This window comes from Abramis brama (genome assembly GCF_963993115.1).
Source record: "Abramis brama genome assembly, chromosome: 25".
Taxonomy (NCBI): Eukaryota; Metazoa; Chordata; class Actinopteri; order Cypriniformes; family Leuciscidae; genus Abramis; species Abramis brama.
Window position 1 is genome coordinate 8,096,489 of NC_139987.1, and position 14,309 is coordinate 8,110,797.

Sequence of the window (14,309 nt, forward strand, 5' to 3'; positions counted from 1 at the left end):
CTAATATCAACTTGCAAAAAGTAATATTTCATAAGTACAAATTTGTCTCTAATATGAAGTGAGCTTTTTACAGAGTAAATGTATTCGTTACATTTCACCACTGGTTATTTGGAAAATGAAACTAACAACATTTATTGTCAATATTAACAAATTGTTGCTAACTAGAGCTGCATCCCAGGAGTTGTTCAATGGGACAGTCTGTTCTTACCAACTGTGATAGCTGATGTTGATGAGCGGCAGTAATGTTTGAACTGGACTTTTTAAAGTTATATTCAGCTGCCTAAAATCAAAACAGGGTCGAAAACCTTTCTAAAAAATTTCACTTTTATGTGCATAATAAAGAGAAAACCTTCATTACATCGAATGGTAACATACTGGATAAGTCAACATTTGAATTTTTACTGTATTTTTTCATTTGTATCAGTAGAGACATAAGATTATTCAAGTTAATTGAAACTCAATGCTTACATTTAAAAGTGTAATCTTCCAGTTTCTCTAAAATAAAACTGTTGTCACCGGCGCAAAATGAAAGGCTACGAAGGTTCCATCTATCCTTCATTTCAGGGGAAACGAAGGCCACATTTGTAGGCTGCATTTGAAGGAGCCTTGGAATTTGGACAGCCTTCGTTGTGCTGTGAGGAGACAATCGGCTATACCGCTCCCTATTTAACAAATCTCAGTCTGTCCTTTGAAGGACGCGGCCTTCCAAGGATGCAGCCCCTGAATTAGGACACAACTACTGTATCAGCTTTAATTATAACGTTTTGTAGAAAAATGAAAACCACAACAATTATGTGTATTCGCACAAATGCTCCCAAATATATTTTGAGGTCTCACAGATTAAATTTCAGGAGCATATGCGACCAAAATGGGTCATATGTGACCAAAATGCGACCAAAACGTGACATGAGCTCCATGAAGGTTGTGGCAGAATCAACAATGAGATAACGCTTATTGACAGTTTTCTTATCACTCATAGTTTTGGAACATTCTGAAATCTCAAAAAAAGACGCAATAATGGTCAGATATGGCAACATCTACAATATCTGGGTGGCTGACAGTTAAGCCACATGATTAAGACATACGTATTCAAAGTCAGTTAAAATCATAGAAAGCAGTTCTCCAAGATCATCAACAAAGCCTTTTTTATAGGAGGATGATAGAGAACTAATAAAATAACAGAATGTTCACTCTTCAGATGCACTGCAAGGTATTGAAATGATTCAAAATCCACCAGAAAAATATGCTGACAGCATATAAGAACAGGCATATAAGAACAAGAACAGGTGTTTTTTAGGGGTATTTCTTTCTGCGTTACAAATATTATTGAATTATCAGAGAAATAAAAGGATAATAGTTTCCAGTTCGCATATAAATACTGTCTATGATGTCTACGATCAAAATAGGACAAACAGTTTACTTGACAAAAATGATTTTACCAATTACATTGTTTCGGTGACTATCATTCATTCAAGAGATTCGTTCAAAAATACTGATTCATCCAGTCATGAAACAAGAGTCACTGAATCATTCAAACATAGTTAATTCAAATCAGTTAAACACTTTTAAATAGACTGCAGCATTTAATATTTTGTCAGAACCTCCAATAAATTACAATTTTGTTTAGTTGGCATTCAGAATCGTGGGAGAATTGAATTTTACTGAGAGGGTTAGGAAGGTGAGATTTAAGATTAAAATTAAGTAAAAGTTAAGATTGTTATGGCTGTCTTTTTTGTCAATTCAGTTGTTTAATTTCTATAGGTTTTGTATCATTCTAAAAGCGCTTTATTCGACAGATAGTCATAAAGTTGCCAATTGTAAATATTGCATACAACAGTGCAACAATAATAAAACAGTGTGTTGGCATAATTTTTTGATACTAAAGTACTTTTAAAAGCAAGTACTTCTGTACTTTTACTAAAGTAAAAATCTGTCTTTATAACTTTCACTTGTAATGGAGTCATATTTGACCAGTGGTATCTGTACTTTCACTCAAGTAATAAAAGTTGTGTACTTTGTCTACCTCTGCTTTTTAGACCAAACATATTATACAAGGTCAACCCCACCCTTTCTCTAAGCTTTAGACTTCTCTCTGTTCCTTAGTAAAAGTTTGTCTCAAAAACTTTGTGAATAGGTTTTAAGATGAAACTATTACCTCAAAACTTTTACTGCTATTTAGGAGAACTCTTAGCTGTAAAATAAAGTATTTTGTGAATACAGCCCCTGTATGACTGTCTTTCTTCTGCTGAACACAAACGAAGATATTTTGAAGAACATTGGGAACCAAACAACATATGATCCTATTAAACTGCATTGGACAAAAAACACTGAGGCATCTGTCAAAATATCTTCTTTTATGTTCCACAGAAGAAAGGCATACAGGTTTGGAATGACATGAGGGTAAGTAAATAATGACAGAACTTCCCTTTTTAGGGTGAACTATCCCTCTAAATATTTTGTGTTAGTATTAAGAAGCTAAGTACAGAAATCTTTAACTTCCTGTAATGTAGAGCAATGAAGAGTAAATATGTCTCAGACTCAAATAAATATATAATAAATCAAACTCCACCTATGGTACATGCCCTTCAGTGAAAAAGGAAGAAGGAAGTAAACCAGTTGCCCCGCCTACGACTCCCTCACTGATGCTTAGCAGAGTGAGGATGAGGGACGGTATAAAGCACGGCTGCTCCATCCAGTCAGTCCAACACACTCTAAGCCTTGAGTCCGGAACCAGAGAGCCTGAGACCTGTAACCAGGTGAGAAATGCAAATATTCTCTTTAAATTACTTATCAGTTTAATTGGAATAATAATAATAAAAAAGTACTCTATGTAAAACAACACTATTATGCTGATTGCAAATGCAAAGAACACTTCTTATTCTAGACAGATTTTTTAAATGAATTGTTAGTATTATTATTTTTTTCTTAAAATGTAAAATACGTGAAATTTTAAAACAATACATTTTGTTTAAAAATAGCAAATGTCTACATAGTATAAAAATAGCATTTTTTATAGAAAAAATAGTTTAAAATAGTTTTTAATAAGTTATTCAAGTATTTTATGTTTATTTAAGTTAATTTATCATATATATTTCTCTTAAATGTAGAGGAATTTATCTTAAAAAATTGTTGAAATACACAAAACAGTGCAATTTTCATAAACATAATATCTATTTATGTTCACTCTCTAATTGTCGCAATTTGTGTTTCAGAGATGAATCTTCCCAATTTTCTTTTTGTGGTGGGGTGCTGTTGTGCCCTTTCAATGGGTGGTAAGTTTACCAATCATGCCATCAAAAATCAAACAGCTGATGACAAAACACATGTGTTAAAATGTTATTGGTGCATGAAATTCAGTCTTGTGCTCTTTAGTCATTTAAGCTATACCTGGTTTGACAACAGTCTTCTGGAATGTCAATTTCATATTGAAGTAAAACATATATATGAAGTAAGGGATATATAAAACATATATATATATATATATATACATTACAGGCCAAAAGTTTGGAAACATTACTATTTTTAATGTTTTTGAAAGAAGTTTCTTCAGCTCATCAAGCCTGCATTTATTTGATCAAAAATACAGAAAAAAAATGTAATATTGTGATATATTATTACAATTTAAAATAATTGGTTTTCAATTTATTATACTTTAAATTATCATTTATTTCTGTGATGCAAAGCTGAATTTTCAGGATCATTACTCCAGTCTTCAGTGTCACGTGACATCCAGTCTATCACATGATCCTTTAGAAATCATTCTAATATTCTGATTTATTATGAGTGTTGGAAACAGTTCTGCTGCCTAATATATTTGATGAATAAAATGTTAAATAGAACTGCATTTATTCAAAATAAAAATAAAAATAATATAATAATATATCTTCTTTACTATCACTTTTTATCAATTTAACACATCCTTGCTGAATAAAAGTATTGATTTATTTCAAAAAAAGAAAGACATTTTTCAAACATTTGCTTCTTTTTTATTATTATTATTATTATTATTATTATTCTACTTTTTATTCATCAAAGTATCCTAAAAAAGTATCACAGGTTATGAAAAAATATTAAGCAGCAGAACTGTTTCCAACTTTGATAATGAATCATCATATTAGAATGATTTCTAAAGGATCATGTGATAGACTGGAGTAATGATTCTGAAAATTCAGCTTTGCATCACAGAAATAAATGCTAATTTAAAGTATAATAAACTGAAAACCAATTATTTTAAATTGTAATAATATATTACAATATTACATTTTTTTTCTGTGTTTTTGATCAAATAAATGCAGGCTTGATGAGCAGAAGAAACTTCTTTTAAAAACATTAAAAATAGTAATGTTTCCAAACTTTTGGCCTGTACTGTATATATATATATATATATATATATATATATGTACTATATATCCCTTACTGCACGTTGCTGTCATGTTCATGATCTGTTTCTGTTCATTAAATTCCCTATTTATCAGCCTACTGGAGTTCTCATTAATCTCCTTGGTTTCTGAGTGAGGCCAGCAGGGGGTGCACACCCTGTGGTCTGCATGGGTCCTCCTAATGCCCCAGTATAGTGACAAGGACACTGTACTGTAACAAGCACCATCCTTCAGATGAGATGTTAAACCGAAGTATTGACTCTTATCAATCATGGCCTCCTAATAATCCCCATCAACTGAATTGTCTCTATAATGGTGCGTTCACACCAGACGCGAATAGCGAATGATTTAGATTTTATTAGTGCTTTTTGTGCATTTACGCGTTTGAATCGAATTCGCGTCTGCCGCCCGAGTTGAAAAATCTGAACTTCTGCATCAATTCGCACCGCGTTAACCAATCAGGAGCCTGCTTGCTGCTGTCACGTGGTGAAGTGACAGTTTATAATGTTATTTTATGTTTGGCCTCAATAAATTATTTTGTAATATGACTAAAATGCACAACAAAGCAAATCTTTCACATAAAAACTCGCTATTGCTCGTTATTGCATAAAAACTATGCTATTTATTCCATATCTATTCTAGATTATAAACATTATTAATCTAATGTAAAGACAACAATTAGTGTATAAAAACTAATAAAAAAAAAACACAGGACAGGTTTCACTTTTGGAGGCTGGCTCCATTTATTATCAAAACAAAAATAAATGACTGATTAGGTGGGTGCAGGCGAGGGTGAATCTCGCGCCAGGCTGCGCGGGCTCGTCAGGCAGCGACCACTCGAGGCCGAGGCCTTATACGGCCTACGCTGTCCTCGTTAGCATCCTCACCGTTAGGTCCACCAAACCTAGCTCCTGGAGCAAATTGTGAAACTCCTGAAACCCTCCAGAGGGTCTGGTGGACCTGAGTACAGCGACGATGTCCCCTATGCAGCTGTTTCTGCTCTCCAGAGCATATACGAGCGGTGACTCTCTCGATTAATGCTAATGCTAATGCTCGATAAACATCTAAAAAAGATGGCCGCCAATGGGTTTCGAAACTTTCGCCTCCGGATTTCGCCTCTGACGCGTGTAAATTTCGCTTCAAACTTTTTTTTTTTTTTTATTAACACAAAGTGATCAAGCATATAACTAGAAGCGGCAGGCGCGAATTTGACGCGCTATTTGCATCCGTTGTGAACACACAGTTACTCTCTCTCCTCTCCATCTATGGACAATGTGTGTTGAGCACACTGGCACCGTTGTTATGTGGCTGCTGTCCCATCATCCAAGTGGATGCTGCACACTGGTGGTGGTTGAGGAGAGACCCCTGACATGATTGTAAAGTGCTTTGGGTGTACAGTAGTACAAAGCGCTACATAAATGCCTCATTCACTCATTCATTCATTCATTGATAAGCTATTCTGTTCAGCTGTGAACCTGATCTCCTTTGTTTGCCTCACGAATTTACTCCTGTCATTGTGCGATTCATTTATCACAGCAACATTGTTACAGAAGAACGAACCAAAACAGTGTTTATTTTTGTGGCATTTTCTTTTGTTTGTTTTCTCTCCATCACCATGTACTTTCCCGCTGTCCAGTTATTGTGCCTGGAGCAGAAGGACCGCTCCCTGGGTCTCGACTGCTCACTTTGTGTGTTCTACTTCTCCAGTCTCAGAAAGCGGCCCCGGGCATGCCTCTCAGGGAGTGGTCCTCATGAGGATTTTGCCTTATTCGTGGAGTGGGTGCCAGTAAACAACACCTCACCACTCACCATCTGCCCTGCGGAGGATGACATCGCCACTGCCCCCACTCCAGTACTGCCAGAGACCAGCCATCCTTCATCTACAAGCGATTTGACAGAGTGCGGCTCAGTGTGAAGGTAGTGCTAGTGGAGCTTGAGGACTGGTAGGAAAACCCCGCCCACAACCCCACAGCTGTGGAGGAGATGTTTATGGCCTCTGCTACATTTTTAGAGGAACTTAAGGACGTTTTTGAGGACTTAATGGACCTTTTGGAGAACTTATTCCCAGTCCCCCAGTATCTCCAGTATTCAATGTCTTTCCAGCACCCCTGTCTCTCCAGAATACCTGCCCAGCCTCCCTCTCCCACCTCCTCAAACAGCCTGTTCCTCAGCCCTGCCTCCACTAGTGTCCTTCAGCCCTTCTGCTTCTCCCTCTTACAGTATCTGCCAAGTGTCACCAAGCCTAGAGGATCCCCTGGTTTTGGTTCCACCCTGACTCCTCCCTCCCTCGACTCCATCTGAAACCATCGGCCATACGGCTCCACCGGACTCCCTCATCCAGCAGGCTCCACCTTGGTTAGATATCGTCCTGCCTGCACCTTTGTCTGGTTTTGCCCCCTCCCACGGCTCTGCCATCGTCCTCGGTCCCACAGGCTCTGCCTCTGTTCTCTGGTTAGCCAGCTCCACCTCGGACGCTCAGTGACATGGCTCCACCTCGCCCTCTCCAGTGCCATTGGTCTTGCATAGGCTCATCCGCTCATTGGCTCCACCAGTGTCTCCATCTTCGGTGACTGCATCTTCGTCGGTCGTCCCCAGGTTGTCCCCAGATTCCATCAAGTCATCTCCACCATGCCTTCTCCTGTCTTCGACTCCACTCTGGGGTGTCCCCTCCATCCTGGCTGTTAGCTATTCTGTTCAGCTGTGAACCTGATTATACTCTTTTGTTTGCCTCATGCATTTATACACTGAGTTTATGTCTGTTCTTTTGTCTGTTCTCGTTCTACCAGTAGCTGTGTACCCTTATTCTTCTGAGTTTTCCTGCGTGTTATATTAAAGCTTGTTGTAATTGTATTGTCAAGGTGTGATTCATTTATTACATCAACATTGTTACAATTGCTCCATTTTGTAGAAAATAAACAAAGAATTGTTTTAATACCAGGTGTAAATATCTATAGACTAAGTGAAGTAAATCCATCTACCCTACAAAATAAATAAATAAATGACAGGTTTCACTAAAATTAGTCATTATTAGCCTTTCTAGGGCCATATCATCATGAAATACCCTTTTCTTTTTTAGCAGAACAAAAGAGTCCCGGGAGACGTTTCATTCTGGATTCAATTGAGGAAGCAAAGCAAATAGTAGATGCTGCTTACAAGTATTCTCGTGATGAGTGAGTAAAGTTTTAAGAATATTGCTCAATATTCCTGTGCCATCCTCAGTCATTGATCTATTTTATTTTTTATAAATCTCCCCTCTTCCAGGAGTTTAGCAAGGGTGCGTGGAGATGCCATCAAGCCTTCCGACAAGCTACGTCTGCTGAAACAGCCAGCTCGAAAGACACGAGAGGCTGTGAGAGCCGCAGACTACATGGGGCAAACGCTCAGACTGATCAGTGAGAAAGCCCATCATATACACAAGAGGGCCATCAATGATACAGGTATGAGAACAAAAAACTTTGCCAAACTAGCAAAGCTCAGAAAAGATCCATCACTGACTGATGTTTCTTGTTTTAAACTATCGTTATGTGTTTTCCCCTAGATCTGCTCACTCAAGACGAGCTTAACACGATTACACGTCTGACAGGCTGTACTGCACAAGCCCGGCCCCCTTCTTGTAGGACCACACCCCACATAAACAAGTATCGAACTATCAGCAATGTCTGCAACAACAGGTCTGTCTTGCCCTCCTTATTCAGAGTAGTCTAATTCAAAGACTCAGTGTTTGTCTTGCTAAGCAACTAAATTTATCATTCCCAGGAATAACCCACTTCTTGGTGCATCCAACACCCCTTTTGCCAGCTGGTTGCCGGCTGTCTATGAGGATGACATCTCCCAGGCCAAAGGGTGGGATCCCAACAAATTGTTTAATGGTGCAGCACTGCCCATGGTATGAGGGAGATGATTATGAATAGTTCATTGAAGTCTACTTGACAATCAACTAGGCCATCAATAAGTTAACAATGTCTGAATTCTGTCTACCTTATTGATTTCAGGCCAGACTGGTTTCTAATCGAATTGTAAGCACTGCAGATGCTGACGTAGAGAGTGATCTTAACTTTACCTCCATGCTTTCCGCTTTTGGGCAATGGATTGACCACGATCTGACTTTTGCGCCCACCTCACCAAGCATTAGGTCCTTTAGCAGTGGCCTCAACTGTGACGAGAGCTGTGAGCGCTCTGAACCCTGCTTCCCAATTCCAGTCAGTCAAAGATTGTCCTTCTGTCAAAGATTGTCCCAGTCTGGTTGTTGTATAATAGCTATAATTCATGCTATACTTATTGTCAAAACACAGGCTCCTCCAGGAGATCAACGCCTGCTTCCTGACTCCTGTCTCTCTTTCTTCCGTTCATCACCGGTCTGTGGTTCTGGGAAAACCGCCATGATCTTTGGTAGGGTCCCTAAAGTTCGGGAACAGATCAATGCTCGTACAGCTTTCCTAGATGCTGGACAGGTTTACGGGAATGAGGATGGGCTAGCAAAGGAACTGCGAGACCTGACTAATGATGGTGGTCTTCTACGTGTCAATGATCAATTCCAGGACAATGGACGAGAGCACCTGCCCTTCACCAGTTTTCAAAGTAATGTCTGTGCCAACCGTGGGAAAACCCTCAATGACACCACCCTAACAGAGGTGCCTTGCTTCATTGCAGGTCAGTAACTTTTACATTTTTAGAAAATCTTATGCCTTCATATCCAATTATCAGCCATAGTCGTTATTGGTAAATCCAGCATTTAAAATGTATGTCATTTGCACAACTGCTAATATGTTGCAAATGCTAATAAACTCTTGATGCGTGTAGGGGATGTTCGTATTGATGAGAACATTGATCTTACCTCATTACACGCACTTTTCTTGAGAGAGCACAATAGATTGGCTCGTGCCCTCCATGTGCTCAATCCTACCTGGAGTAGTGAAACCCTCTATCAAGAGGCAAGAAAAATTGTGGGTGCCTACAACCAGGTAAAGACACTCAATGAAAAGTGTGTTAATACAAGCACACGCAGTTAAATGCAGAGTACAACATATATTTATGATCAACCTCTCCTTTCTCTTTTAGATCTTGGTGATTAAGGAATATGTGCCGATAATTGTGGGCCCTAAGGCTAACAATAAACACCTTGGACAATATCCAGGTTACAATGAAAATGTGGACCCTACCATTTCAAATGTCTTTGCCACTGCAGCTTTCCGTTTTGGCCACCTGGCCATCCAACCCATCATATTTCGTCTTGATGAAAATTACCAGAACCATCCAGAATTTCCAGGCATTCCCCTCTTCGAGGCCTTCTTCTCGCCGTGGAGGGTGATATTCGAGGGTGTGTTTGTGAGGCTTGTTACAGCATACCTACAGAGACCTAAATCTGTCTTCTTTCCATCTTTATTTCTGCTTTGCTTTTTGCTTAGGGGGCATCGATCCTCTGCTGCGTGGATTGATTGGTCGGCCAGCAAAACTGAATACGCAGGGCCACATGATGGTGAATGCTCTTAGAGAGAGATTGTTTGCATTTACAGTCAACATTGCTTTTGACTTGGCTGCCCTTGATATCCAAAGAGGCCGTGACCATGGATTACCAGGTAAATATTCTGGACTCATACTCAACATGCACACCAAGTCTACGAACCCTTTAATCTGAACCATGTGAAGCCAACTCAGCTTCATGGTGCATTACCACTGCATGTGCTTTTGAGAGAAGACTTACCGGTAACCATCTGTTGTTCCTCATAAGGCTATAATGCATGGCGTCGGTTCTGTGGACTGTCGGCACCTCAGAATGAGCAAGAATTGGCTGTGGTGATGAACAACACTGAATTGGCTCGCAGGATGATTGAGCTTTATCACACCCCTGAGAACATTGACATTTGGTTGGGAGGTGTTGCTGAGCCTTTTGTTCCTGGTGGTCGTGTTGGTTCTCTTTTTGCCTGCCTTATCTCTAGACAGTTCCAGCACATTCGCGAGGGTGACAGGTAAAGATTTCAGTGTATTTAGTCTAGTGGTGTCCAATCCCTCTCCCAGAAGGCCACTATCCTCCTCCAACCCTTATTAAAAACACCTGAACCCACTAATCAAGGTCTTCAGAAAACTTCCAGGTAAATGCACTGTGGCAGGTTGGAGCTAAACTCTGCAGGACACTGGCCCTCCAGGAGCAAGATTGGACATCCCTGATTTAATCTATGAGACAAAAGTATGTGTTTGAGTGGTGTTAACGTCAGGTGTCACGGCTTGTTCAGGTTTTGGTGGGAGAACAAAGGAGTGTTTACCACCAAACAAAAAACATCACTGGCCTCTGTGTCGCTGGCCCGCATCATCTGTGACAACACAGGAATCAGCAGAGTTCCCAGAGATCCTTTCCGCTTCACCAGTTCAGCCAATTTCGTTAACTGTGAGGAAATCCCCGCCTTGGACCTCAACCCTTGGATTGAAACTGGTAAGGCACTTAGTGCTATGTGGTCATACATAAATTGTCTTCCTCTGACTGCATATTTCTGCCTAAGCTTCTTACTACCTTTTCTATGTGCTTGCAGAGTACCTAATTTATGGTAGTATAGTTTATGGTAGTATAGGAACATACCAGTTATTGTAGAAATTGTGTAATCTGTTTGCATTGTCACCACGGTTTGCTTCACCTGTGATTTGGTATTTGACCTTGCAGGTGACAGTTGCATCAACATTTCAGACATTGGAAATTAGGTTAGACAAGTGTTTGTTTTCTCTTAATTGCAAGAACAAAGAACGAATGTTGATGTTGTGCACATGGCAATTAATTCACTGCAAAACCTCTAGACTGGACACAGCTTGAGTAATTTCTTATTTGCTGTACACTGGACTGGTGCAGTGACATAAATTAATACATTTGGATGTCACAACTGTCAAGCAATGTTTTATGACTGCACATGTACTGCACCAAAACTTTGTAAGCTGTTTAATCCTTCTTTCTACCTTTTGTATGCTTTAAAGAATGTTGCTTGGGTTATGGTCCTCTTTTGCATTTTTAACAGATTTATTCTACTTTAGTGCAAACAGTTAGGCTTATAGTACCAGAGATGGGAAGTAACAAAACACAAATGCTTTGTTAGTGTACTTAAGTAGATTTTTCTGAAATCAGTACTTTTTCTTTCTTTCATTACATTACATTTTTTACACAAATATTTGTACTTTCTCCTTACATTGTCAAACCAGGCTTGTTACTTTAGTTTTAATCTCTATTTGGTGGCATCTCTAATAAATCATGAATTGGTTAGTCTTGACTGGCAAATGCTATGATTTGGCTCCACACCAACGGCAAAAGGTTTCTTTTGATCAGAGTAATCAATGCAAGAGACTCGGGAATTTAGAAGCAAAACTACTGATCTGTTCAAGACTTCAAGTGCAGTTCAGTTTCATCTGTTAATATGCTACTATGGTTTTGTCTTTCGTTTGCTTAGTTAAGCATTAAACTGCTAACAACTGTTAGCAGTAGCACACTATTACTATCATCATGCAAAAAAATAGTGGTTTCAGAATTTGTTATTGGTGTCTAGGATGGCCTGGATGAGTGTGATTTCCCAACCTGAAACTTCTTCTTGAGTGAAGGATGTGTGTACTTTTCTAATCTCTGTATAGTACAAACATATAACATCTATGCATTAACCCTCAGAAACAGAGACCTTGCAAGGATCTCCGGGACCCAGAGGACCTCCAGGAGAACCTGGTAAGCAGGTCATAGATCAAACTATCTAAATCAAAATATTTCTTCAACAAAGCCACCAACCTTGCTCATTGTTTTCATTTTTAAGCCAGATAACTGAACAAACCAACAGAGCCAAGATTTAAACTAACGCAAATAAAAAAGTTATTCAATATGTTATCAGTATCACTTAAATATTTTTTTATTGTTTTCTCTAATATTTAATTTTCCCAGGTGCACAAGGTGTAGCAGGCCCACCTGGACCTCCAGGACCCCCAGGACCCCCCATGAACACTACAGGACAAAATTCTGCCTTCTTTGCTTTTGTTGGCACCACCCTTCCTGCCTCTGCTAAAGTGCTTGTGTTCAGTCGGGTCCTTTACAATGGACAGAACCATTATAACAAAAAATCAGGGCTGTTCTTCAGCCAGATTCCTGGTGTATATGAATTCCAGTTCTCATGCATAGGATCTCAGACTTTGGGCACAGTGACCTTAAAGAGAAATAATGTTGTACAGTTAACTGCTGAAACAATCAACCTTAATATGCGAGCATTAGCTGAAGGGAAGGTGATACTGAACCTACAGATAGGAGACCGTGTGTGGATAGAGGCTTCTCGGGGTGCTAATGTTATAGGCAGTTCCAGCTATTTTTCTGGCCATATTCTCTTCCCTGTTTGAGACTATTACTTTTAATGCATTACTATTTTCCTTTTATGTAGTTGTTGTTTTTATTTATTATAAATGCAGTTGCGTACAAATGCACATATCCTACGGATAAGAATAACCCCCCAAAAAAAGCCTATAAAACGCAAACTGCTACTTTTCCATTGTCTTTTAAAACACTGATTTCTTTCTTACTGTGATTTCTAAAGTAGTTGTTTCTGTTGTTTTTTATTAATAAGATGACTATGACTATGTTAGCTATGCAAAATGAAGGGTTCAGTTATACTTAAATGTTGGAATTTTCAATTGTTTAAAAGCAAAACGATTCATAATTTAGGTACATTGATGTAACCGCTAATGCACCGCATGATGATAAATGTTATTTTTCTTGTCAGGTTGCAACAAAAATATGTAGTCCATTCTGTGACAGTTGTGCATGCTTTTAGCAAAGTGAAAAAAAAAAAAAAAAAAAAGTAATAAAAATCGTATTAATTAATTATTGGGCTCGTTCTACTTTCTAAATTGTGAGTGTGAATACACAACCAAAAGGGAAAATATTAGGCACGTGCACAGATAGACTTCAAGTGGTGCTCAAACACAGGCCCTTTTGGCCTCTGATTAGATAAGTGCGCTTTTTGCAAGACTTTTTTGTTTGTTTTTGTTTTAATTTGGCCCATGGCACCAATTCACATATAAGCATGTGCCCAACAACACAGCGAGGTAACCATCATGTTTGTCCTAAACTTCGGCATTGTCATCACTAAATTAAACCACTATCAAAACATCTCAATACAGCCAGCTTAACTTACGCAATAGCCATCTATTAAGCAATAACAAGCACGCTAGTCTGGTGTTGACAAAATAACATTGTGCAAGGTCGGAAATGCCACCAAAATTAATAAAATGCCCCCAAAATTGAGATATGAATTGCCCTTGAATGAGTTCTTGTATATAGTGTTTATAACATAATACAGTTAAGCAATTGGCTATTACATGAGCAAGAGTGCTATTTTCTCAAATATCAGCACAATTACAAATGTGATATTCATTTTATACAACAGTTATACAAAGTAATAAGTTGATTATATGAATTGACTGTTTTTAAACATGTAAGACTAGTCCCAGAAAGGGCTCTATGCTCACTGCGAAAACAAAGGACCTTTCTGGAAATAAACATGTTCAATCATAATCAATCACCTCAGTATTGTCTTAATTTACATTTCTTTCCCCTTCACCCCCTCTTCCCCCATCTCTTCTCTCCACATGCTGAAAGCATCTGAAATTTACCCAAAAATCTATATGGTTTAAAGGTGGGGTAAGCGATATTTCAAAAACGGACATTTTTGATATTTGAAATCTACTCAAACAAACACACCCCTCTCTTCATTGCTCTGCCTCCAAAACTCACACTCCAATCCTACCGCCCTCCTCCAATGCGGCCTCAAACCTCGATTCGCCCGCATGCGAGGCGAATGCACAAAGAATGAGCTAAACACAGTATTCACATGAATGAATGACAAGCACAAACAAAAGGGTAACACTTTATTTTAGTGTCCTTGTTACATGTACTTACCATAGTTATAACAGTAAATTATGCAT

General features: G+C 38.7%; 1 protein-coding gene across 1 annotated transcript; it reads left to right on the forward strand.

The window, feature by feature from the left end:
- Positions 1-2,622: 2,622 nt before the first annotated feature.
- LOC311076570 (eosinophil peroxidase-like) lies at positions 2,623-11,069 on the forward strand (the record flags this gene model as incomplete). The annotated part of the gene is made up of 14 exons (XM_084104909.1): positions 2,623-2,756; positions 3,213-3,272; positions 7,456-7,549; positions 7,641-7,816; positions 7,918-8,050; positions 8,136-8,265; positions 8,372-8,578; positions 8,672-9,029; positions 9,180-9,340; positions 9,438-9,696; positions 9,785-9,955; positions 10,108-10,345; positions 10,610-10,806; positions 11,032-11,069. The coding sequence occupies exons 2-14, from the start codon at positions 3,215-3,217 to the stop codon at positions 11,067-11,069; spliced, it is 2,220 nt and encodes a 739-aa protein (XP_083961035.1). The 5' UTR covers positions 2,623-2,756; positions 3,213-3,214.
- Between the last annotated feature and the right edge of the window lie 3,240 nt (positions 11,070-14,309).